At 39.1% G+C, this 26,032-nt stretch overlaps 2 protein-coding genes across 7 annotated transcripts; one reads left to right on the top strand and one right to left on the bottom strand.

The window, feature by feature from the left end:
• The first annotated feature begins 168 nt into the window (after positions 1 to 168).
• Positions 169 to 10,656, top strand: tcaim (T cell activation inhibitor, mitochondrial). 3 transcript variants are annotated; one of them, XM_087806513.1, is made up of 12 exons: positions 169 to 221; positions 696 to 753; positions 1,441 to 1,573; positions 1,650 to 1,791; positions 2,180 to 2,423; positions 4,857 to 4,979; positions 6,495 to 6,592; positions 6,684 to 6,775; positions 6,839 to 7,071; positions 7,142 to 7,273; positions 9,700 to 9,961; positions 10,094 to 10,656. In XM_087806513.1, the coding sequence occupies exons 2-11, from the start codon at positions 719 to 721 to the stop codon at positions 9,923 to 9,925; spliced, it is 1,458 nt and encodes a 485-aa protein (XP_087662639.1). In that variant the 5' UTR covers positions 169 to 221; positions 696 to 718; the 3' UTR covers positions 9,926 to 9,961; positions 10,094 to 10,656. The 3 variants fall into 3 exon arrangements, with proteins under 3 accessions (XP_087662639.1, XP_087662636.1, XP_087662637.1); XM_087806510.1 differs by having other exon boundaries at positions 9,700 to 10,656; XM_087806511.1 differs by lacking the exon at positions 169 to 221 and adding an exon at positions 256 to 314 and having other exon boundaries at positions 9,700 to 10,656.
• Positions 10,657 to 10,784: 128 nt separating this feature from the next.
• Positions 10,785 to 25,083, bottom strand: cnot10 (CCR4-NOT transcription complex, subunit 10). Of its 4 annotated transcripts, none has more exons than XM_087806498.1 (19): positions 24,895 to 25,083; positions 24,345 to 24,439; positions 21,209 to 21,370; positions 20,055 to 20,205; positions 19,713 to 19,852; positions 18,888 to 18,971; positions 18,731 to 18,814; positions 18,410 to 18,527; positions 18,189 to 18,338; positions 17,160 to 17,362; positions 16,958 to 17,079; positions 15,724 to 15,900; positions 15,233 to 15,313; positions 13,986 to 14,099; positions 13,767 to 13,897; positions 12,807 to 12,839; positions 12,604 to 12,731; positions 12,058 to 12,133; positions 10,785 to 11,283 (listed from the first exon to the last, which is right to left on the bottom strand). In XM_087806498.1, exons 1-19 carry the CDS (start codon positions 24,908 to 24,910, stop codon positions 11,138 to 11,140), a joined length of 2,211 nt encoding a protein of 736 aa, XP_087662624.1. In that variant the 5' UTR covers positions 24,911 to 25,083; the 3' UTR covers positions 10,785 to 11,137. The 4 variants fall into 4 exon arrangements, with proteins under 4 accessions (XP_087662624.1, XP_087662625.1, XP_087662627.1 ...); XM_087806499.1 differs by having other exon boundaries at positions 19,713 to 19,849; XM_087806501.1 differs by lacking the exon at positions 24,895 to 25,083 and adding an exon at positions 24,514 to 24,735.
• Between the last annotated feature and the right edge of the window lie 949 nt (positions 25,084 to 26,032).

Below are 26,032 nucleotides of genomic sequence, written 5' to 3'. Positions count from 1 at the left end.
CCAGAAATATGTTGACCGCCTTTAATCAAATAAATGCTAAAACATTTGATCAAATATCACAACACTTCAGGACATGATGGTAAGTGTTCCTTGCCTGTTGTGCTCCTGCTGTACTGACAGTCGGCCAGCAGAGGGCGACAGACACGAGGTGAAGTCGTCCGAGAAGAAGAAATAAAGTCAACAAACAATTTCAGCTGTTGTGACCCTGCTGTCGACACAAGGTTCGCTCTTCTTCCCTGTTCTTCTTTTATTCACCAGCATCTCCTCTGAGTTCTGGCGACATAATAATGATAAAATGCGGTTGTTTGACGAGGGTTTGTGATTTAATATTGTTCGAGTCAAACGAGCTGATTATAGCTGTTGAGGATGTTGTTGTTTTGTCGCTTATTTACAGTCACTTTTGATTACATCATGTTGTTTCTATACACTTTATTCGACGAGCACAGACGTGAGAGTTTACACCTTTGAATACAAACAAACATATACGTGTGTGTGTTTGGCTTCCCAGGTGTACAGACTCCTGAACGAAAAATTATAAATCACATCAAGTTTCAACCATTTTAAAGGAAATGAATCTACTGACACCAGGGCTCTGTCTATGGCTTTGTTATTTTTAAAGCAGTCTTATTTGGGATCTTCATTTGTGTTTGTTTATGACCCTGCATCTGATGTTGTTGATCTGTTTTGTCTCCCAGGTGTGATGGACTGAGATCTTATCATGTCAGTCAACTCCCTCCTGCGCTGCACCATCAGGTACCTCGGTTGTTTACATCTTAGGGGCTGAAAATGTTCATTATAAAACATGAGAAAGTAGAAATAGCTGCACAAGGCACTAGAATTGGATTTGATCAGAATCAAAATTTAAATTGCCATATATTTGGAATAAACTTAAAAGTAATAACAATGATTTGACAGCAGAAACACTTAAATACATTACAACTTTAACATGAAGTAAAATAAGAGTTTATATTTAACCCTCGGCGCACAAGGGATACCACAAACACATGCACATGTTTTGAGCCTCCGGGTGACCTTGACTCAGAGGCAACACAAGGATTAACCTTTATTCAACTTCCTCCTTCAACAGTATAATAATAATAATAATAATAATAATAATAATAATCATTTCTATTTATATGTAATAATACCATCTACAAGCACCAAATTAATATCTTGAATGACAGTTTAGTGTATGTATACTGGTGTATCCATTTAAAGTAAGTAAGTAATTAGTATTTATAGAGTACTAGTCAAGATAAAAGCATTTAAGTATCTATCTTAGACGAGAGATGGTGTTTCGGGGGAAATACTTCTTCATCTAAAATAGGTATTTCACTATCAAATTTCACTTTTTGAGCTTTATTTGATTGGTTTGATGAGAAGTGTACGTCAAGAGGGGCTGATACCCCGAGTGACATCACGATAATTGTACGATAACAGGCTGGAGAGGAAGAATGTCGCCGCACACCTGGTCCTACGAAGAGCTCTGTCTGGAGCCGAGGCCGTCAATGCACTTCGGCCATTTTACTTCGCCGTCCATCCCGACTTCTTCGGCAAGCATCCGAGAGAACGGGTGAGTCCGTCGTCAAGTAAGTGAGATTAAAGGTCCCACAATTTAAGTTGTATTTTGTGTCTGATTATTTTGAAAGGAGGTGAACGAGAACTCGTTGAAGAGGCTGAATGGATATCTGGAGAACCTGCAGCAGCCGAGCTCACGTTCCGTGCAGCCATTGAAGCTCACGTTTTATGTGAGGAACACTGTGGAGAGCAAGCATGACGTCTTCACTTCTGGTATGATTCCAGCAGGAACGGTTCATTCGTTTCAATATTATGTTTGTTCACGGCCAGACGACTTTTTTGAAGTTCACATGTTCAAATTGTCCGTGTTGAGTTAAGTTGTAGCTTTGACATGAATAAACCAGGCGTTTCAGGCCAAGTCTGGTTATGCTCCAGTTTTCTTCCTGTAAAAAAGGAATGTTTTTTTTGCCACTAACTGTTATTGTGATTCGCTCAGTTTTCCTCGTCTCTTATGTCGTGTTATTTACAGCGTTAAGTGTCTTGAGACGACAGTTATCGTTTGAATCCGGTAAATAAAATGGAGTTGGATTGTATTTAATTAAAGTCTACTTCTAAAAGTAGAAGTTGTCCTTGACTCGCATGACCTTTAACCCATTTGCAGGGTTTCGTTCAGTGAGTTTGATCCTCCACTCCAGGGATGTGTTGAGCACCGTGAAGAACGTGTTGAAGTCCTGTAACCTGCCTGTGGAGCACATGGAGCAGAAGACTCCTTCCAAGAGGCCCGCTGAGGGAGACTCCTTGTTCTACAGGCCTATCAAGTGGGACAAGAGCTACTATGCTTTCACAGGATTCAGAGACCCAGAGGAGGAGCTACAGCAGGCCAACAGAGTAGAGCCCACCCTTGAGTCAGTATCTACTCTTTTATTTCATTCTTACATTTTTGGGGGGGAATTTCAAATGATTGCAATTGAGGCTAAATCTGATCCAGCCTGTGGATCAGAATCTACTGATGGTTCCTGAACACGCTTCAGGACCAGAGGAGAGAAATCCTTCCAGAATGTTGCTCCTAAGCTTTGGAACCATCTCTGTGTTTGATGATCTACTGACTCCTTTAAGAAATATCTTAAGACCTTTTTGTTTGTTCAGGCTTTTCCTTAATTTTCTGGAACTCCTGTTGTGTTCTCAGTATTATCTTGATCTTTAAAGTATATACTTTATTGAATATTGTTTTGATTGTTTAAGCGCTTTGTGACCCTGGTCTGGAAAAGCGCTATATTAATAAAAATTACTTACTTACTCAAGTGAATTGTGTGTGTGTGAGACCATGTGCATCAGAGCGTGGGTTTTGCAAATACCGGATTCTAGGTGAAATGAAACATGGTTGGTCTGGTTACTACTGTATGTGAGATGCAGTACTAACATGGTACCAAGCATGAGTCACATTGTCAGTTAACATTTGCCTACATTGAAGCTTGTTTTGACAAACGTGTGTTGAAAAAAAAGAAAACATTAGGTAGCAATAGACCACCATTCAAACATGTCTTAAATTAAATATTTACTGTATAACACTACATATAATGTAAATATACAGTATGTACGTATATGTAAGTAAGTAATTTGTATTTATATATCGCTTTTCCAGACCAGGGTCACAAAGCGCTTAAACAATCAAAACAATATTCAGTAAAGTATATACTTTAAAGATCAAGATAAAACTGATAACACAACAGGAGTTCCAGAAAATCAAGGAAAAACCTGAACAAATAAAAACGTCTTTTCTTGAAGGAGTCAGTATGCATATATATTTTGATTAGATAAGATTGACTTTATATATGTAATTACCATATATACAGTGAAGAAAATAAGTAATTGAACACCCTGCTATTTTGCAAGTTCTCCCACTTAGAAATCATGGAGGGGTCTTCATGGTAGGTGCATGTCCACTGTGTGAGAGATAATCTAAAAAGAAAAATCCAGAAATCACAATCTATGATTTTTTTAACAATTTATTCGTGTGATACAGCTGAAAATAAGTATTTGAACACCAATGTTAATATTTGGTAGAGTAGCCTTTGTTTGCAATTACAGAGGTCAAATGTTTCCTGTAGTTCTTCACCAGGTTTGCACAGACTGCAGGAGGATCCACTCCTCCACACAGATCTTCTCTAGATCAGTCAGGTTTCTGGGCTGTCGCTGAGAAACACGGAGTTTCAGCTCCTCCAAAGATTTTCAATTGGATTTAGGTCTGGAGACTGGCTAGGCCACTCCAGAACCTTGATATGCTTCTTGATATAGTCATCCTCTCCTTAATACAGTACAGTCGCCCTGTCCCATGAGCAGAAAAACACCCCCAAAGCATGATGCTACCACCCCCATGCTTCACAGTAGGGATGGTGTTCTTGGGATGGTACGCATCATTCTTCTTCCTCCAAACACGCTTAGTGGAATTATGACCAAAAAGGTCCATTTTGGTCTCATCTGACCACAAAACTTTCTTCCATGACTCCTCTGGATCATCCAAATGGTCATTGGCAAACTTAAAGGGGCCTTAACATGTGCTGGTTTAAGCAGGGGAACCTTTCGTGCCATGCATGATTTCAAACCATGACGTCTTAGTGTATTACCAACAGTGACCATGGAAACGGTGGTCCCAGCTCTTTTCCGGTCATTGACCAAGTCCTGCCGTGTAGTTCTGGGCTGATTCCTCACCTTTCTTAGCATCATTGAGACCCCACCAGGTGATATCTTGCATGGGGCTCCACTCCGATTGAGATTGACCGTCATGTTTAGCTTCTTCCATTTTCTAATGATTGCTCCAACAGTGGACCTTTTTTCACCAAGCTGCTTGGCAATTTCTCCGTAGCCCTTTCCAGCCTTGTGGAGTTGTACAATTTTGTCTCTGGTGTCTTTGGACAGATCTTTGCTCTTAGCCATGCTGAATGTTTGGGTCTTACTGATTGTATGGGTGGACAGGTGTCTTTATGCAGCTCCTCACAGGTCCATCTGATTCAGGATCATACAGTGGAGTGGAGGAGGACTTTTAAAGGCGGACTAACAGGTCTTTGGGGGTCAAAATTAGCTAAACTAGCTGATAGACAGGTGTTCAAATACTTATTTACAGCTGTATCACACGAATAAATTGTTAAAAAATCATAGATCAGACCCCTCCATGATTTCTAAGTGGGAGAACTTGCAAAATAGCAGGGTGTTCAAATACTTATTTTCTTCACTGTATATGACAATTGCAATGTTGTTTCTAATATATATATAATGTGTGTGTTTATATATATTGATATACATATATTATTGATAAACTTTCAAGACTCTACTGTCTGCAGCTTGTGGCTCAGGAAGAACGAACCAGACGCGACTAAGAAGCTCTCGGCTAGTCTTCCTCTGAGAGCCGAGCTGAAGCGACTGAAGAAGGAACTGTGCAGCAAGTTTAACATCACAGACATCAGGTATTTAATAACTTTAACTAGTCCTTCTGAACACTTCCCATGTTGACTTCAAACTGCCCTTTCTCACATCATCATCAAAACATTTTTGGCCTCGACCTTTCTCATGATGAGGTTTCAATACAAGAGGGACATTACGAGCATATGGATGTTTTTCAAGTGTGTCTTTTTGAGCAGAAACAACAATGGTCTCTACTGTAATATGGATACATTTTTGCCTGTCACTCCAAAAAGAGTCACTATCATCCCTTGCTCAAGGTTGGGGTAATTAGAAAATTAATGCAATCACAAGCCGTTCTTTCATTTCAAGTCATTCAGGTTTTTTTCTCTGTAATTCTTTTTAGTTCTTAACTTAAAAAAAAAATACTATTGTAAATGTCTAAGTCAATATGTTATATATATTAATGACTAAAATCACATGTTACATGTTGTTACATTTATTAACCTGCCTGTCGTACTTCATTTTCTGCGTACATCCCAGTTTCTTTACATACGGTCAAAAGGATACACAGAGTACATTACTGCATATACAGTATATCTCTGGATGCCAGGGAGGTCATGAACTTTGACCCAGAGACGACACGAGAGATAAGCTGGTTTTACTTTTTTACCTTTTGTCATAATTATTAAAATCTCAGTTCATGGAGCAGTGGTTACAGGCTGTACTTGGTGAGTTCTGTGGAGCTCACTATACCTGGTGAAGGTTCTCGTACCTGAACATTCACGAGACGTCAAAGTGACATCAAAACTTGTGTTTTGATGTCTGGGAGGAGGATACAGAGCAAGCTGGCCTCCATGAGGAAGAACTTGTCTCACCCTCTCCAGCACACACTGAGGGCATTGAGGAGCTCCATCAGTGATAGGATGCTCCATCCCAGGTGTGTGAGGGAGAGGTACCGCAGGTCCTTCCTCCCTGCTGCCATCAGACTCCACAACAAGAACACACCAAGATAAATATTTAACTGCACCTTTCTTGTTATTTTTGTAAATATGATTGTGTATATAATATAGTGCAGATTTATTTTCTATTCTATTTATATATTTTTTTTCTTTTTATTATTTTATTTCTGGGTGTTTTATTTTTTTGATATATTGCTGTTGTTAAACCAAGTTTCCCCTCGCGGGACAAATAAAAGGATTCTGATTCTGATTCTGAAAACTTGGATCACTCGAGAACAAACCAGCCTCATGTTGTGGCGACAAAAGTTGAGAGATGAGAAATGACTGATATGAAATGATATACCTTTATTCTTCCATCATTGTGTATATTTGAGCCACAGAAGTTGACAAAGAAGATAAAGCATATTGTGCACACAAGACATACAGATACACATATGAATATAATAAACACATTAATAAGATTAATACAATAATAGTAAAATACATGTAAATAATAATACAAATAAATATAATAATGATAATAGAATAATAATTAAAGAGTAAGATGATTAAATTCGTAAATACAGAGAAAGATGTTTATACTGAACAATCTCTTGTAACATCTCCGGTTCCCTGCAGGTGGCAGCGGACCTGGGGAGTGGCCCACAGGTGCTGCCAGCTTCGCAGTCTGAGCAGACTGTCTCAGCAGAGCCCAGAGTCTATGATCAACCTGCATGGTGCCTCATACACTCGCCTCCAGACACAAGTTCATCCTCAGAAGTACACGAGTCTGTAAAGTACACAATTCTCCCGCGTATCTCCCCGCAGGTCACACCGTCGTGTTCGCCGACCACTCTGGCATGAACTCGTCCGGCGGCGTGATGCTGGGAACCACAGACGTGCATCATCAGTGGGCCAAAGTAACAGAACCGCCGACCCTGATGCCTTGATTTGAGTCTTGATTTGTTCTCCGTCTGCGTCAGGTGTTCCAGAACCTGCACGTCTATCGCAGCCTGCAGCAGCAGAGCGAGTGGCTGAAGGAGAGGGTCAGCCTCCTGCTGGGCGGCGCTCAGGTGGTCCAGCTGGAGCTGCTGGGATTGATCCAGCCCATCCAAGAGCACTACAGCGCCCTCAACACCTTCCACAAGGGGCTGATGTCGGGCCGGCTTCGTCTGCACCCGCGCAGCCTGAGCGGCATCAGCGTGACGCTGGAGAAGTACGCTTCTGAACCTTCAACCCCTCCTGCTGACGCTGCTCTCTAACGGGTCCTCCTGTCGTCCCTGCAGCGAGAGCTCCAGCTGCAGACTGCATGAGTCGGGTCGCATCATTGTCCCGGTCCACTGCGACACTCTCCTCCTCCAGGCCTTCCTCCTCAAGCACGCCACGCAGGCCCGACTCAAGACTCAACACCAGCGCCAGTGAGTCAAACATCGTGCACACAAATAAGTTCTCAACACGGTACTACCGTATTTTCTGGACTATAAGTGGCTCCGGAGTTCAAGTCGCTCCAGCCATAAAATGCATAATGAAGAAGGAAAAAACATATATAAGTCGCACTGGAGTATAAGTCAGATCATAGGGGAAATTTATGATCAGAATCTACTGATGGTTCCTGAACACGGTTCAGGACCAGAGGAGAGAAATCCTTCCAGACTGTTGCTCCTAAGCGTTGGAACGATCTTCTTCTGTGTTTGATGATCTACTGACTCCTTTAAGAAACATCTTAAGACGTTTTTATTTGTTCAGGCTTTTCCTTGATTTTCTGAGACTCCTGTGTTTGTCTTTGTGACCCTGGTCTAGAAAGGCGCTCTAGAAATAACACTTACTTAATCAATTACTTACTTAAATGTCGTGTTTTAGTGAATAAAACACAAATTTTAGCTTTGTTTTTATTAAAAGCACATTTAGAGTAACTTTTATCAAAAAAATATTGCATTATAAATTTCATTTCATTTATCATCAGCATTGGCTCTCATTTTGTTTTTCTCTAAAGATATTTGCTGCGCAAAAAATATTTCGCCCTCATTTTTTTGCCGACATAACTTTTAAAGGTTTTTAAATGCGTGCGTTTTAAAATCGTGACACTGACAGGACAAATAAAACTAAGATTAATGTTAAATAAAACCTGATCACCTGATCTATAGAGACTGTAGATATGTGAAGATGTCGGGCCCTTTAAAGGAGTTGTGTGTTTTAGAAAACTTGATATTAAAACAGAAATAAATAAGAGAAAAGGCAGGAAAACAAAACTGTATCAACACTGACATGAGCTTCAGTCAAAACTAGTCTGAACTGCACCTTTAACATAAGACTATTATGGGATTGACATTTGAATATTTCCAAGCTTTAACCTCACGTCTTTATTGATTTGTTTTGTAACATTTTAACTTTCTTTATATTGTAATGAAAAATATTTCACCCTCAATTTTCTGCTGACGTAACTTTTAAATGCTGTCGACTCAAAAACATGGCTTTGTTTTCACCTTCGTAACCTTTTGGGACATTTGATAAAACACAGGCGAACATATGAGAACAAAGACCAGTTGGAGTTCCTTGCCTCGTGTCATATCAAATAAATACTATTCCCTCCGAGGACTCCTCATTGTTCTGGTGATAAAAGCATTGCTGTGTCTCAAATCGCATACTTGTGTACTCAAAGTTAGTATTATTAGTGCGTAAGTGCGTCTCAATTCTTAGTATGCAAAATTTAGTGCACCATACACACTAAATTGACACTAAAATGCCTACAAAACTGAGTATGGATCGATGGACACTATCTACACTAAACGACTCCATCTTAGTGACGTTGTAAACGGATGTTACTTCATATATATATATATATATATAAAAAATAATAATAATAATAATAATAATAATAATAATTAATAATCTATATTTATATAGCGCCTTTCTAGACCAGGGTCACAAAGCGCTTTGACAGCCATTCACACGTACTGATGGGAGTAGGCTGCACCACATATATATATATATATATATATTCATATACTTACAGGTTACAGTAGAAGGATAAACACGTCTTCGCTGCTGATACCAGCTTAAATATCTCGTGAATATTTCGATTCTCATATTTTTTCTTTATTTCTTTTTCCAAACTTGCAAAACGTGCTGCCAGCAGGTGGCGATAGCGTTCCTACAGCTGGTTGAAACCATCGCTAAATAGTAGTAGAAGAAGAAGCTGTTGCGTCATTTCCTGGTAGTGTGTAGCAGCAGAGTTTGATTTGAGACATTTGCTGTCTCAAATCGCATACTAGCGTACTAAAAGTTAGTATTTTTAGTGCGTTAGTGCGTCTCAATTCTTAGTATGCGAAATTTAGTGCTCCATGCACACTAAATTGGCGTACTAACACGCCCACAAAACTGAGTATGGATCGATGGACACTAAACACACTAAACAGCTCCATCTTAGTGACGTTTTAAACGGAAGTTACATCATATATAAATGCATATATATTCATATACTTACAGGTGTATTTTCAGCAGCAGTAGGAGGATAAACACGTCTTCGCTGCTGATATCAGCTTAAATATCTCGCGATTATTTAGATTCTCATATTTTTTCTTTATTTCTTCTTCCAAACTTGCAAAACGTGCTGCCAGCAGGTGGCGATAGTGTTCAAACAGCTGGTTGCAACCATTGTTAAATAGAAGTAGAAGAAGAAGCTGTCGCGTCATTTCCTGTTAGTGTGTAGCAGCAGAGTTTGATTTGAGACAAACTATCTGTGGAGGATTAGTTACTAGTTAGTATGTACACTAAACTGATGCATACTAACTTCTAGTGTACTAAGAGAAGTATGTGATTTGAGACACAGCACATGTGTGTCCAGACTGCAGGTGGTGGAGGAAGCCCTGGTGAAGGAGTGTGTCCAGAGTCTCTCGCTGAGGGGTTTGTCCAAGGAGCCCAGCATCAGCTCCGGTCACATGGTCCAGTGCTGCCGCCGTCTGCTGGACCTTCACCAGCCGCCGCTCCAGGGTCTCCACGTCTGCGTGTCGCACTTCTACTCCGTGATGCAGGACGGTGACCTGTGTGTGCCCTGGGACTGGAGGAGCTGAGAGTAGACGTGTGGACTCCACACTAAACCTTCCACTGTAAGAAGCACTTTTTAGATTCTCTAAAGTATTTTCATTGAAGTTTGATGACTTCAGTGTGTGTGGATTTATTTGTCGTGACTGTTGCCAACGGTTCTAATAGAGTTGCACTGTTTTGATGTGTTCATGAAGGATTGATGGAACATGAAATGAGCGAATGATGAGCAGAAAATCCATGTTTCTGATGAGTCTGTACAAATGAAGACTTCAGTGAGAAGAGTTCTCTGTGTACACATGAGCCATAATACTTTTCATAACAGTTTTTCAGAGATCAGATCTTTCACTTCTTACTATTGTGAATCTGAAATCTCATCTCCAGACTCCAACCTGATAGGATCGAGACTATAGATAAACTACAAAACTGTATCAACACTGACGTGAGCTTCAGTCAAGACTCGTCTGAACTGCACCTTTAACATAAGACTATTATGGGATTGACATTTGAATATTTCCAAGCATTGACCTCATGTCTTTATTGATTCGTTTTGTAATATTGCTTTATATTATATCAATATTTTAACTTGTATTCAATTTAAATATGAGGGTATTTGCCTCGGCAAGGTTACATTTCGATGCAAATAAATACTGGGAACAGAAATGTAGAAGTTGTGATCGGCTCAGATGAAAAGCGTGAATGCTGGGAAGGTTTGGAAGGGAAAAAAAGTACCGACACAATCTTTTAGAGTTTAAATGTCATCACAGACATGTTTGACTGTATTTGAAGGAAACATGTTCTGGCTTCGATAAAAACACAACAAAAGGAGTAGAAAAAGAAAAAGTATGATAAGAGTGCTATGTGTGTAAACTATGATAACGAATGGGATAAAAATAAAACGTTTATTTTCAGAAAAATAGGAATATATGGAATTATTGTACATCAATAAAAACATGATACAATTAAGGGCGTTTACTTTCTTTTTTTAAAAACAAATGTTCTTGCTCCACATATTTGGATTTCTGAAGTTCCACCACAAGCCCAGACTGACTTTTTTTGCCGAGTCATCGCTGATCACTTGCGTCGGGACATTCAAAGCGACAGTTGCTGCACAAATCCACTCCCTTCATTTACAGTAAATACTATTTATTTTGTTGCCAAAACACTTAAAAATTAAAAAGACAGCAGAGGGGGTGCTGTGTTACGGGGCAAACAATATTGTCGGGGGAGGGGGGGGGGGCTCATTTGCGCTGCACTTGCGTGAAGGATGACGGCAGCTGGAGGGGGGGGGCGGCTTTCTTGCGGCACTCGGGGGGCGAGACCCTCTGGACTAGAGCGGGCGTCAGCTGGTTCCTCTTGATGATCTGCAGAGCCAGTTGAGTGTTTCCTGTGAACAGACCCCGAGTCAGTCAAGTTGCATACTTCTCTTAGTATACTAGAAGTTAGTATGCATCACGATAGTGTACTAGTAACTAATTCTCCACAGATAGTATGTCTCAAATCAAACTCTGCTGCTACACACTAACAGGAAATGACGCGACAGCTTCTTCTTCTACTACTATTTAACAATGGTTTCAAACAGCTGTTTGAACACTATCGCCACCTTCTGGCAGCACGTTTTGCAAGTTTTGAAAAAAGAAAAAATATGAGAATCGAAAAATATTTGCGAGATATTTAAGCTGGTATCAGCAGCGAAGACGTGTTTATCCTTCTACTGCTGCTGAAAATACACCTGTAAGTATATGAATATTATATATATATGACGTAACTTCCGTTTAAAACGTCACTAAGATGAAGCTGTTTAGTGTAGATAGTGTCCATCGAATAATACTCAGTTTTGTGGGCGTTTTAGTATCAATTTAGTGTGTATGGAGCACTTTATTTTGCAATTTACTAAGAATTGAGACGCACTTATGCACTAAAAATACTAACTTTGAGTACGCAAGTATGCGATTTGAGACGCAGCAAGAGTGTCAGAGCCCACTAGATGGCGCTCTTTGCTCCATTATACAGCCTTTCTAATGGAACCTCACAGCATTTTTAACTGAGGGTTCCAACGACTGACCTGCTTCATGCGTCATCAGCTCATCAACACCACAGTACGGTTCAGTTCACCTGAATCCAAGACCATCTTCCAACATGATGGTGTTCTTCTACTCACCGTTCTGCAGCTCCAGGTACACGCCCAGCAGGATGGCTTCTGGAGGAATCTCTTTGGTGTTGACCATTGAAGTCGCCTGAGAAAAGGTCGAAATCGAATCATCACTGTTCAAAGTTTTTTGATTCAAACTTTACAAATAATTACTTGCATCATCATCGAGAAACCATGTCAAACTAACTTATCATCGATCACTTCACTTGAGAACGACTTTCATGGGCCTTTGGTTTTAATAAATAAATCTCAATAAACCATAGAAATACGACCGTGAATCATCTAAAACCTAAGAGGTAACTCTGAACGTGTCATGATTTAAGTCAAAAAGCTAGAGGTTGAAATCTTACTTCATACTTGACAAATCAGTCTAAAGCTCCTGTTTCGCTGGTCGTTTGATTCTATTTTGACTAAGTGAACATAATACCGACATTAAACCTGATCTGAATCTTTAAAACCCATCAAACAACGACTTATTCCGTGCATTCCTTCCTCTCGTCACCGTTTCTTCTCCACTCGTGTACATTATATTTTCCAGGAAGAGATGTTGGTTACCTGATGCAGACACTTGCGGGCTTTGTCGTACTCGCTCCTGAGGCAGTAGGCGCTGCCGAGGTTGAAGAGCATCATGGCCCGGGCAGAGGTCACGCTGCTGGGGTAACACAGCGGCGTCTGCTTCCCTGCTGCTCGCACGGACAAAACAAAAACAAAGTGAATCATCGTCCAAATGGACTTCAAACTCAAAAGTTCTCACTCACGTGACTCCACTGGATCGTCGCCCTTCTCTGAGCCTGTGGAGAGAAGGACGTGTGAACAGAGGAGCAGCTCATCCTACTCACACCAGGCTTCCTAGAACTACATTCTATGGTCCTGGTCAGCAAATACTCTCTTATTTCTACGCAAATATTGACGTCGGTTTGTTCATTTTTGTGTCATCTGCAGTCATTTTGTCCTCCGCAGCTGAAGGAACAATAAAATCACTAAAAAGGGTGACAGGTTACTGTCGACTCCAGCGGTTTTTAAAGCGGATGTTTGGCCATATTTTGACGACATCATCAAAATATTATATTGTACCACTAGTGCAGGGTCGGCCAACCCGGTCCTCAAAGAGCCGCAGTGGTTGCAGGTTTTTGTTCCAACCAATCAAGAGGACACCTTTTGACCAATCAGGAGTCTAAGCAGCTTGTTTCAGCTGAAACCTCATTGGTTAAACTGGACATGCTCGATCGGTTGGAACAAAAACCTGCAAAAAACTGCGGCCCTTTGAGGACCGGGTTGGCCACCCCTGCACTAGTTACACACCCCTAACTCCTGCGTGCATTTATTCCATATATTAGTTTGTTTTTTCCACTCATTTCTTTATTTCCAACAATTCCATAAATACTGCTCACAGCGCTGTCAAAACAGTAAATAAATTGAATGTTATCAAACTTGACACATTAGCAATGGTCATTTAACACGATTTGTTAGTGTAATAAATGACTTAATCAACCTTAATTCAATGTTCCCTCATGATTCCATCTGTACCACATTGACAGTGAAATTCATCCAGTGTTTCATCTTTAAAGTGAAGTGTGTAGTTACATAGACTGTCAGAGTTTAGAGAAAATGAATACAAAATTGGAACATGTTGTAAAACAACAGTTGATTCTGGTGCAACAATGATGCTGGTCGTGTTCATCTGGTCCTAATGTTAGAACAGATTGTGGGTTAGTGACCTTGGTCTTGCTCCGTGTTCAGCACACCCATCGACACGTCCGTGACATTCTCAGGGTTCAGGTGGGCTATGGCGTCAGAGATCCGGTCCAGAGAGATGAGAGCCTCTGCTGCGTAGAGGTGGCCCAGGAACCTGTTTGGGGGGGCGAGGGTGTGACGATGATGTTGTCATGGAAGCGAGGACCTCCACACACACGAGAGTATAAACGTGAGCGACTTACTTGAGTGACCCCGACACTTTGGGCTGATACAGCAGCTTCTCGGCGTGGTTTAAAGCGATCAGGTTGTCTCCCAGAGCCAGCGCCACATAAGCACTGCAAGCTAGGATGGAGCACCTGCACAACAAGAGTCCATTAATGATGTTATTTATAACATGCAGTTACAACCCGTCAATCATTTTTGGCCACAGCTACTGTTAAATCTACTGATGAACATTCTCTAAACTCTCTTCTCACCCGAGGATCAAATCACATTTCTTTTAAAGTGCTTATTCCAGTCATGGCTGGTCACTGGTCAGAACTTCCAAACTGCACATGTAAGCATTTCTTTAATTTATAATAATTATATCTACACAAGTTTGGGACAAAAGACGTTCAGCGTTATATAATGTCACAAACTCAGCAGACTGAGCACACCAATGCTCCCAGATGCAACACTAATAGACTCAGGGACTCATTCATTCCTCGGGCTATTAAATTGTACAATTCTGAGTTCGGGGGCAGGAGTGGAGTGAAAGTATCTGGATGTTCTGTTCCATGTTAGTCTTTGTATCCTTTGTCTTTGTTATTTTTCTTAAACCTATGATCTTTGTCTTTATCTTTAGACTTAGATTGTATCATCTTGTTCTTTCTCTTTATTCTTGTTCTTATTTCGTTCTTATTTATTTTTTTAAGAATAATTGCTGTATTGCTGTGGCTAATTGGGAAAAAAAAACAATTTCCCGAAGGAGACCTCCTGAGGATCAATAAAGTTCTACCTAACCTAACCTAAACTAAAAGACATTAGGTATGGAAGCCAAATATTAATATAGCAATGACATTGGGAATATAAACCCAGCAACACGCAGTAAGAATGTGACAAGTTATCATGTCATGACAATACTGACGTCATTTACCAGGGCAGGTGTAATAAAAACATGTCATTCTGTCTTAATTGTCAAAACAAACGCCTCTGACTTGTTTAATTCTTTCTACACATTTCCTGAACAAAGTTTTCATTCCCCCTCTGCTGTAGAGATGCAGTTGCTGTGGATATCTAGCATAAGCAAAGACCTCCATCTATGGTTGTGATTCACACTAATGATATCATATTGAAAGAAAATCCCACGCCATAATCATTTTAGGGACATTATTGAGAGAAAGAACCTTCTCGACTCTCACCAGTGACACAGAACAAGTATTACACTTAAGAGATTTTAAGATGCTTCTAAAAAAAAGGTTAACGACGACCGAACATGAAGGTTACTCACCTGAGGTTTTCAACTTCCTGTTTCCTAAGAGGAGACGACGGTGGTGCAGGAAACAACTTGTCGGCTTCTGGACTCTTCCCACTGGCACACAAACACCAGCGATAAGATACACGAGCAGCGTTCTGTACCACGACTATAAAAAACATATCTACAATCAACAATAATAAACCGATTGTAAGATGTTGCCGATGGAAGCGTAAAGAACCGACTCAATAAAGAGATGACGAAAACTGATAAGATAGTCTGCCAGGACTTATCAAGAAACCCACGTATCTAGTGTGTCAAGTTTGGACCGATTTTTTTTTTTTTACTTATAAATGAAAAAAGGTTTCTGTGTACCATCGTATTGAATGTCGTTGTGAATATCTCATGAACGGTGCGGCCCATGTATTTTTAAATATTTCATTATATTTTTATTATATACAGTTTTTTCCTTAAAACGACAATAAGTCTTAGTAAAACAATCGCATCCAAGAGCAGGTGTCACTTGCCTGCAGGAGTCATTATTGTCGACGCAGCTCTCGGTGCTGCCTGAGTGGGTGGACGTCTTGGAGCCGTTCTCCGTCTTGCCGTCCTGCTGCTGTTCTGGGAGGAGCAGGAGTGCGTTTCTTAGGCAAATGGCTGCAAACTCCATACTGGCTACAGGGATCGCTGCTGACTGGCCCTCGCTGGGCAAACACACAAAAATATGCAGTTAGTGCCGTCGGATGATAAAATCATAGTAAGATCAGGGTTGACGTCGATTCATTTTGATTAATCACAATGAATTATTCATTATTGATCTACATTTCTCGCTCTTCATTTTGCACAAATAAAAGCACTCAAGAGTGTTTATGATCCAGGTTTCTCATGAGTAGTTACGATGCTGTTCAGGACATTGTTTTAGCTTCTCAATTCCAGCAAATCATGGGACTTTTTGGTGAACAATGCATCATTTGTGCGAGCGGAATGACAGTGGCTATCAGGATGTTGTGTGGGAAAATACATTCCATTTAATATTTTTCATACATATATATATATATATATATATTCTTGGGCATGGTAGACATGTTAGTAACGCTTAGGCATCGACTTCTTAATTCAGACATTTATTTTATCGCATATTAACAAAAGCTGCTTACAGGCAAGATTGTTGGTGCATTTAAGGAGAAAGATGCCCAATTTTTTTTAAGCAAATAATCATGTATTTTCTGTAACAGGTTGTGGGAGTTGATGATGGAGGGGATGTGAGAAAACAGGTGTGGAGATGCGATTAAAGTTTCAAATGATTATATGATTATAATGATTACAATTATTTTCAACTTATATTTTTTAAGTTGTAATTTACACTGAATATGTTCTACTGACATAGACGAGACATATGAAAGAAGAGCATGAAAAGAAAACTACTTTTGAATTCATTATTGGATTTTGAATTGCGATTAATCGTGATTATTCAGGAAAATCATTTGATTAATCACAAATGCAATCGTCGCCAACATACTTTTTTTTTTTCAATCAATTTTAAAAGGTTTACTTCTGATTATACACATCTTATTATTTAGATACTAAATATATATTTTAAAGCTTACTTAAAATGAAAAACAAGGCTACAAGATTCTTTTCTTTTTTACTAAAAGTGTGACAAAAGAGGATTAAGATGTCTTCACTGGAATTGCTGTCAGATGCCAATGAATCTTGCATTAGATTGGCAGTAAAAATGGCACATCAAGAGAAAACACTGACCTGTAGACGGTGTTAAGAGTAGAATGTGACGCCAATACAATCTTGCGATGGTAACCTTGTCCGACGATAGACTGAACGATTCCTTTTTTACACGGTAGACCTTTGTTCTCCTGCTCAGACCCCTATGTAGGAACCAAACACAGCTGATTTACACAACTAAATATTTAAAAAATGGACTATATGTCATTGTGGGCACTCGTACCCCTTTGTTGGCCAGGATACAGCACTCTGCGAGCCGTAGCCACAGCCGTGGATTGGAATGATACACCTGCACGGCCTCCATCAGACACTCGAACGCTGCCAGAGGCCGACCGATGTGCAGCAGCTGGATGCCACAGTTGTACAGCAGCTCATGGCGCTTGTTAGCGAGCAGTGCACACATGGGAATGCCCGTGAAGTTCTTTGCTGCAGGACAGAGATGACATGAGAAAGAGGAAACAACTGTGACAAGACACAACATTTTAAGTAATCCTGTTGATCAAAGATGAACTATGACAAGAGCACTTGAAACACTTTGTGAATTAACTCATCTTATGGCTTCCAGTTTCTTTTAGGATCAACTTTAAAATTCTGGTTCTTACTTTCAGATCTATTCATGGTCAGACCTTCCATCAGTGATCTGATCCAGCCTTACACCCCAGCTCGGGCTCTGAGGTCTGTGGATCAGAATCTACTGATGGTTCCTGAACACGGTTCAGGACCAGAGGAGAGAAATCCTTCCAGACTGTTGCTCCTAAGCTTTGGAACGATCTTCCTCTCTCTCTGTGTTTGATGATCTACTGACTCCTTCAAGAAACATCTTAAGACGTTTCTATTTGTTCAGGCTTTTCCTTGATTTTCTGGTACTCCTGTTGTGTTATCAGTTTTATCTTGATCTTTAAAATATATACTTTATTGAATATTGTTTTGATTGTTTAAGCGCTTTGTGACCCTGGTCGGGAAAAGCACTATACAAATAGAAATTACTTACTTACTTATTAATTATCAAATAATAATGCAATGTAAAAATAAAATAATTGATATAAGCGAAATAAAATGAGCTGGATACGTGGGTTTCTTGATAAGCTGTAGCTAAATAGCAGCATTTTCTATTGGTTTATTTTTAAAAAATAGGGTAGATAAACTTTATTGATCCCTCATAAATGATTGCCTTAACACACTCACTCATGCACGAGAAACAATCTCCTGACAAGTACACATCTAAGAAGTTGACCCGGAGTATGTCACTCACATTGACCATTGCTGCCGTCGCCCAGCTGTGCACAGGTGTGATCGTTCTCCTGCAGCGCCTTCTTGAAGTAGAAAATCCCCAGGTTGTGTTTTCCCATCGCAAAGTGGATGCAGCCCAGATTGTTCCAGAACATGCATCGCACACATTCTCCTGTCACGACACAGACACGCACCTTTGAGTAAGAAGCACTGATGATCGGGGATAATGAGGCAGACCCTCACCTGTCTTTATGGGACCAGGGTGCTCCGCTATGTTGGAGCTGTTGAGCAGTTTTATAGCCTTACGGTAGTTTCCTCTGAGGTATTCAAAGTTGCTCTTGAGGAATAGTGAGGGGGCAGACTGAAGGAAACACACTGTTCAATATCTCTGCAGCTTTTCTTTTGACAGCAAATGCAACCAGATCATTAAATAGACTTCAGAGGAATGTCTGGAATCAAATACTCAATCATAACCAAGTTTCATTTGTAGATTAATTAGTTGGCATTACATTCAACTATAATGAATATGTAGGAGTTTATAAAAGCCAAAATTAAACTACTTACATTTCCTGCAGTGTTCATCACAGACTTAATCTCTCTTTTACAGGCTTTGGATGACTTCATCTGGATGTATGCTCGGACTTTGTACTTAAAGGCAGAGAAGTCACATTGAGATTCTCAAACACACACTTTAACGACAACATTAGCTGCTTCAACTCACCTGGTGCATTTTGGACTTGGCCGCCTCGATCAAGGCCATGAACTCTGCTTTCTGGTTCCCTCCATCTTTGCTTGAATTGTTGAGCTGGAGTTCAACAGAAAAGGTGAATTTTGATCCTTGGAGAAAGTATTCATGAAGTACTAAATATTTAATTTTGATGTGAAAACATTTAAGGTAGGTAGGTAGGTAGAACTTTATTGATCCCTCAGGAAATTGTTTTTTTTTCCCAATTAGACACAGCAAATACAGCAATTATTCATAAAAAATAAATAAAAATAATATAACAAGAACAAAGTGAAATAAAGAGAAAGAACAACTTGATACAATCTAAGTCTAAAGATAAAGAACATAGATCAAAGAAAAATAACAAAGAGAAAGGATACAAAGATTAATACATACGATTAATAAGATTTAATACAGTGTGATTAGCTCAACTTTTACTTTCAATTTCTCTAGGTTCATTATGCATAATTCTTTCCACACATTTCTTAAATGTATACTCAATTAGATAAAACAGGAAATCGGAAAAACATTGATTATTAGTGGAAAATGAACTAGTAAAGGACAGAAAAAAGGAATTGTAATATTGGTTATAAAGAATGAAACCCAATAACGTGATCATACTGCAGGTTAGCAACCAAAACAGGAGTGGACTTTATTTAAATAGTAACTTGTTACTTTGTAGAAAATGTAACCGTTTTTAAACATCCTGATGTATAATAAAAGGGTAGCAGTCAGACAGCAGTATTTAAGAACAAGTCGGACGTAGACAGAAACAATAAAAACGTTTCTTATGAAGTCAAAGTGTCCATGTGTGCGTCTCACCTCTCCTTTGCCGTTCTTGTTTCCTCCTTGTACGGCCAGCTTGTCGAGCACAGCGAGCAGGTGCAGCGCCTTCTCTGGCTGGAAGGTGAGCAGGTATAGGTCCACCAGCAGGAAACACACAGCCTGAGCGAACTTCTCTTCTAGGACAAATTAAACAATGATTCCAGGCCAAAAACAAATCCTAAGCTACTAATGCAAAACTTTGTCAGTGAGTGGAAAAACAGATAACATTGAGCATCATTTTCTCTAAACAATTATATACATTTAGCCGTTTTGTTGAATTCTGAAGACATGGATAAACATATTAAAAATGTATGGGATAGGAATGAAACAAAAACATACCAAATGGTTCCAAAAACTGGTAGAGCTTCTCCCCAATAGAGATGGCTTCGGAGTATTGCCGCATGTGATAATGGATGACGGCTTGATTGTAATACAACAAACTATTCTCCACGTCGTCCAGCCCGTCTACATCCTCTGTAGTGGTGCGAACCTGATGAACAATACAGAACTCATAAGTCAAAGAAATGGTTACCTACTAGACCATGAGTAAAAGGGATTTTCTTTCTTCTTTTTTAATCGGTAAGCTAAAGTATTGGAAGACAATCTTTGCATTCTTATCATCTTTATAAAAAAAAAATTTTTTAGAATCCCTTATTAGTCCCGCGAGGGGAAATTCGGTAGTGCTTTTGACAGCCATTCACACATACTGATGGGAGTAGGCTGTAGGCTGCACACTTGCGCCAAGTCTACCATCAGGAGCAATCAGGGTAAAGTGTCTTGCTCAGGGACACAACGACACAAGCTTGTCTGGAGCTGGGATTGAACCTGCAACCTTTTGGACTGCAGGCAACCACTCTACCATCTGAGCTATTCTTATCATCTTTATAAAATTTTCTACCACAACAAGTCAACCATGTGGCAGAATAATAATAAATAAGTAACGTCCCAGACTCTTATTAAGGAAAAGTAGATTATGTTTCATTAAACATAGCAGAGAAGTTGTCATTAGTTGTCAAACATTAAACAGAGTCAGATTAACCAGGAGTTGGTGTGAGTTGGTACTCACAGGGTTTGTCATAGGAAAGCGTGCTTGACAAAACTCCTACAAAGTTTTGAGGTTTTTTTAAATGCAGTAACCTTGATCAGTTTGCTTAACGTTTGGAGTTTTCACTGAACCAAGCACTAGACGAAAATGAGCTGTGAAACTCCTCGATATCTTGAAGGCAGAAAATTAGAACATCTTAAAAACAGGGTTTTAAAGGTTTAACATAACAATCAGAGAACACCGTTAACCCCAAATGCGTTGAGATATCCAACTGAGATTAAACCCAACCATTATGATACAGGAATTCAGCAGAAGCACATCATCGACAGCACAAGAAATTACCCTATTGTGCTAGATGGCTGGTTAGTTTACTGGGCAGCAACAATAACAACACGAGTATGGAGCAGTCGATGGCATTTTGACTTCACTTAAACCTCAATAAACGTACCTGGTTCTTCATTGCAAGCAGCTTCTGCTTCAAGATTCCAGTGGTGGTCTGACCACTTTTGTAAAACTCAACTACAGCTCTATTCATTGCAATCTTGTAGTCCATCTTTGTTAGCTCTCGAAGTGCAGCTAGATGTTTGAGGGACTCTTCGTACCTTGCAGCCTGGAAGAAGCACAGATCAGTTGAAACACAAAAATGTTAACAAGATGGAAATTCCACATTTATTAAATAAATCTACAACTTCACACACGTTTCCTCTACCAGAGGGTTTTTGCATAGCAATAATGTTAAAGTTTCTGTCTAACAAATAACCCAGTTTAAAAAAACATTATTAAATCACAATGACAAATAAACATCACCTGAAAATAAAAAGCAGATATAAATGAATTGTTAAATTATGATTAATGGTTTCTTTTAACCCACAAAGTAATTTCCTTATGAATAAAATACTTTGAATTGCTGTCAAATATATATACTGTATATACAAATATATACTTTGCTTTTTTAATGAAATTACATTATATATTAAAGTTTAAAAAATAATTTATTTTTATATGTAAATTCCAAGCCAACCAAGTCTAACCCTTTAGCAACATGAGCTAACAAACATAGGTAAAGGCGTAAACATTTAGACGGTCACTAAATATGAACCATTATAATATAAATATAAAGTTGTTTACAACTAAAATACAGACAGACATCAATATTTTTCCAGTTAATCACTTTTTGGCCAGAAAAGGGGCTTCATTCAAACTGTGTTTGAGAGCAAGTCTAACTTTTTACCGGTTAAAGATTCGTAAGTACACGGACAATAAAGACGTCAGGGAAACGGCCTTGTAATCGGTCCAGACCCGATTGGACGCCTTCATTCGACGTTCAATCTCTGAGGTAATTAATCGGCAACATTTGGTTTGTGACAATGTTACAGCCTTGGGTCTTGAACTTGAATATTTAATTTCCACCAAATTCTAACATTTAATTTCAACCAATTGTAACATTTATTTACAGGCAATTCAACTATTTAATAAAATAACACACGTGAAAATGTTTGAGTAGCTGAGTGAAGACTGGTGTTGATTCTCTTTTGTGAACTTCACTCAGCCCATTTTAATCGTAAATAAAAATGGCAGGGGAAAAAAAATACATGCTTACAACTGAAATGCTGCAATGTTATGCATTTTAAAATAGTAGATTTTCCATTTTTGAAGCAATAATAACTTCCATTAAATCAGGCAACTATATTATTTGCAAAGCAAACACACACCTTCCTTTTGACAAGTTCAATGGTGTTAATGTAGCATAGTGATTTAACAACTTGACAAATGTTTTCTTTACACATCTCAGTCATTGTTTATAGCTTATAGTCTGATAAGTATACTTTCAGTTTGAGAATAAATTTAAATTATTGTTTTTGTCTTTAAAGCTCTTGACAGTTTCGACCCTTCCCCTTATCTGGCAGAGCTTTTACACAACTACGTCCCTCATCTGCGAGTTACTTCTAGTTGCAAGCAAGTTCACCCGTGATTGATTTGACCAGACACGACCTAAACAAAGTGTGTCTGGGTTGATACCGGCTATATATAAAGTAAGTAAGTAAGTAATTTTTATTTGTATAGTGCTCTTCCAGACCAGGGTCACAAAGCGCTTAAACTATCAAAACAATATTCAATAAAGTATATACTTTAAAGGTCAAGATAACACAACAGGAGTTCCAGAAAAGGAATACTGTTCAGCTGTGTAAATTATGTGCGTTTACGGCTTTATAGGGCTGAAAATTTTATCACAGCCGGCCCCTTGATGTGTTCCCACCTGTAACAGCAATGTTTTACAATACACTTTAAATGCTGGCAAACGATCATTGACGGCAATTCTAATAAAATCTTTTTGGTAGCTGAAATATACCACTGACTTGAAGCGGCTTTTTCATTACTATTCTATCGTAAGGGCTGTAACAACAATAAGAAGTACTCAATAGACTCAAGGACTCATTCATTCCTCGTGCTATTAAATTGTTCAATTCTGAGTTCGGGGGCAGGAGTGGAGTGAAAGTATAATGATGTTCTGTTCTATGTTAGTCTTTGTATCCTTTGTTTTTGTTATTTTTCTTTGATCCATGTTCTTTATCTTTAGACTTAGATTGTATCATCTTGTTCTTTCTCTTTATTTCTCTGTGTTCTTGTTCTTATTTTATTTTGATTTATTTTTTAATGAAAAATTGCTGCATTGCTGGGTCTAATTGGAAAAAAACAATATCCCGAAGGAGACCTCCTGAGGGATCAATAAAGTTCTACCTAACCTGATCTGATCCAGACTTACACCCCAGCTCGGGCTCTGAGGTCTGTGGATCAGAATCTACTGATGGTTCCTGAACACGGTTCAGGACCAGAGGAGAGAAATCCTTCCAGACTGTTGCTCCTAAGCTTTGGAACGATCTCTGTTTTTGATGATCTACTGACTCCTTCAAGAAACATCTGTTTTTGATGATCTACTGACTCCTTCAAGAAACATCTGTGTTTGATGATCTACTGACTCCTTCAAGAAACATCTGTGTTTGATGATCTACTGACTCCTTCAAGAAACATCTGTGTTTGATGATCTACTGACTCCTTCAAGAAACATCTGTGTTTGATGATCTACTGACTCCTTCAAGAAACATCTGTGTTTGATGATCTACTGACTCCTTCAAGAAACATCTGTGTTTGATGATCTACTGACTCCTTCAAGAAACATCTTAAGACACTTTTATTTGTTAAGGCTTTTCCTTGATTTTCTGGAACTCCTGTTGTGTTATCAGTTTTATCTTGACCTTTAAAGTATATACTTTATTGAATATTGTTTAGATTGTTTAAGCGCTTTGTGACCCTGGTCTGGAAAACCACTATACAAATAAAAATTACTTACTTACTTACTAACCTAACACACAAGTTTCTACAACAATGTTTAGGGTTCAGGGTGCTGCTTAACTTTGGTTATTCCATCAATTATCTGCAACAAAAATCGATATGTTGATAAAGATTATACGACATTAATCTTAATATCAAGAATTTTAAGACGATGTTCTACTTTACGTGTAAGCAAGATAAGGAAACACAAAAATAATAAATACAGTTTTCATGTAGTATGAAGAAACGTTTACCTTATAAGCTTCATAAGCACAGGCGGCCATCTCCTTCTCCTGGTCTGTGATCCCTGCTGGTGGTGGAGAACTGTCGTACTTGGCATCGTTTTGCTCTAAGAAACAGTGCGACTTGTATTAATATATCAGTACTTTTTCAAAGCTCGGAATCAGACATTACAGTTCTTACGTGATTATTACCTCATTTTACACGAATCAAGCGGGTAAGACGACATGTTTACCTTTGGCGTGTAAAACCAATAAATAAAACGACCAGCACCATTAGATAAGCTCAGTGGAGCTCAGTTGTGTCAACCAGGGACACGAATAACTTTAGTTTAACATCTATACGTTTACTGAGCTAACGTCTCTGCTAAGCTACACGAAGGGTCGAAACCTAGCAGTGCCAAGACAATCCGGGAATGTTCTGCAGTCCATCATCATGTAAAATGTCTTGATCATGACGATGTGATGATGAAATAAAGGATGAACTCTTAAGACGTGTTTGTTTTGAAAACAGACCTCACTCTGGTTAGCATCGGCTATCAAGCTAGCATAGCAACATCCTCACCTGTATGTTCTGCCATTTCTGAGACTCGTTCAAGGACAAGCACAGCCTTTCTCGGGGGAACGAACGCTATACGTGCGGCTTCTACTTCGCCAACCGGATACAAGTCAATTTTATTTTTCCAAACTCGGGAATAATAGTGTTCCACGTTGATTAAAGTTGCCAGAGCATGAACGGGTTTGTTCTAAACAAATGCTTCACGACGGTTGGATGACAGTTGCCGTATGCAGTGTCCCGCTGCAGCACAGCGCCATCTACTGATATGGAGGCAGTAGAAACAGAACATTACTGTTTATAATGCGTCGTTAAGTGTACATTCATTTTTTTGGAAATGTGTCTCACATATTCCGGTGTGATCATGATAATTGATCGTTGTTGTATAATGTATGTATGTTTTCATCACCATAGGTAAAACTTTATTGATCCCTCAGGAGGTCTCCTTCGGGAAATTGTTTTTTTCCAATTAGACACAGCAATACAGCAATTTTTCATAAAAAATAAATCAAAATAAAATAAGAAGAAGAACAAAGAGAAATGAAGAGAAAGAACAAGATGATACAATCTAAGTCTAAAGATAAAGAACATAGATCAAAGAAAAATAACAAAGACAAAGGATACAAAGACTAACATAGAACAGAACATCATGATACTTTCACTCCACTCCTGCCCCCAAACTCAGAATTGTACAATCTAATAGCCCGAGGAATGAATGAGTCCCTGAGTCTATTAGTGTTGCATCATGGGAGGAGCATTCGTGCTTCATCTGCTTCTCTGCTCACTGATGACAGTGTTCAGAGGATGACTGTCATCATCCATGATGGACAGTAGTTTGTTCAATGATCTCCTCTCAGCAACTGCACCAGTGAGTCCAGCTTCATGCCAACCACAGAGCCAGCTCTCCTGATCAACCTGTGCAACCCCAACACACCACAGCATAAAACACTGGCTGACAGACTGGTAGAACATGCAGAGGAGTTTCCTGCAGATGTTAAATGATCGAAGCCTCCTCAGAAAGTACATATATATATCACTGTATATATATATATATATCACCATATATTACTGACTGACTGACACTTATTTATATCATTGTGTTATGTTTTAATTATTTAGTGGAAGCCGAAATGTTTTCCATTTTTTC

Source organism: Callionymus lyra, chromosome 13, assembly GCF_982586985.1.
Source record: "Callionymus lyra chromosome 13, fCalLyr1.hap1.1, whole genome shotgun sequence".
In the NCBI taxonomy this organism is placed as follows: domain Eukaryota; kingdom Metazoa; phylum Chordata; class Actinopteri; order Syngnathiformes; family Callionymidae; genus Callionymus; species Callionymus lyra.
Note: the sequence above shows the minus strand (reverse complement) of the source record. Positions and strands in the feature narration are given on the sequence as shown.

Bases quoted from the DNA above. Each gene is read 5' to 3' on its own strand.
- tcaim (XM_087806513.1), top strand. From the start codon at position 719: ATGTCAGTCAACTCCCTCCTGCGCTGCACCATCAG. The intron at 2,424-4,856 runs GTCAGTATCTAC...TACTGTCTGCAG, and splicing joins AGAGTAGAGCCCACCCTTGA to CTTGTGGCTCAGGAAGAACG. The intron at 4,980-6,494 runs GTATTTAATAAC...GGTTCCCTGCAG, and splicing joins TTTAACATCACAGACATCAG to GTGGCAGCGGACCTGGGGAG.
- cnot10 (XM_087806498.1), bottom strand. The intron at 18,339-18,409 runs GTGAGGGTCTGC...GTGTCGTGACAG, and splicing joins CCCTGGTCCCATAAAGACAG to GAGAATGTGTGCGATGCATG. The intron at 14,100-15,232 runs GTGAGTAACCTT...CTTGTTGTGCAG, and splicing joins CAGGAAGTTGAAAACCTCAG to GTGCTCCATCCTAGCTTGCA.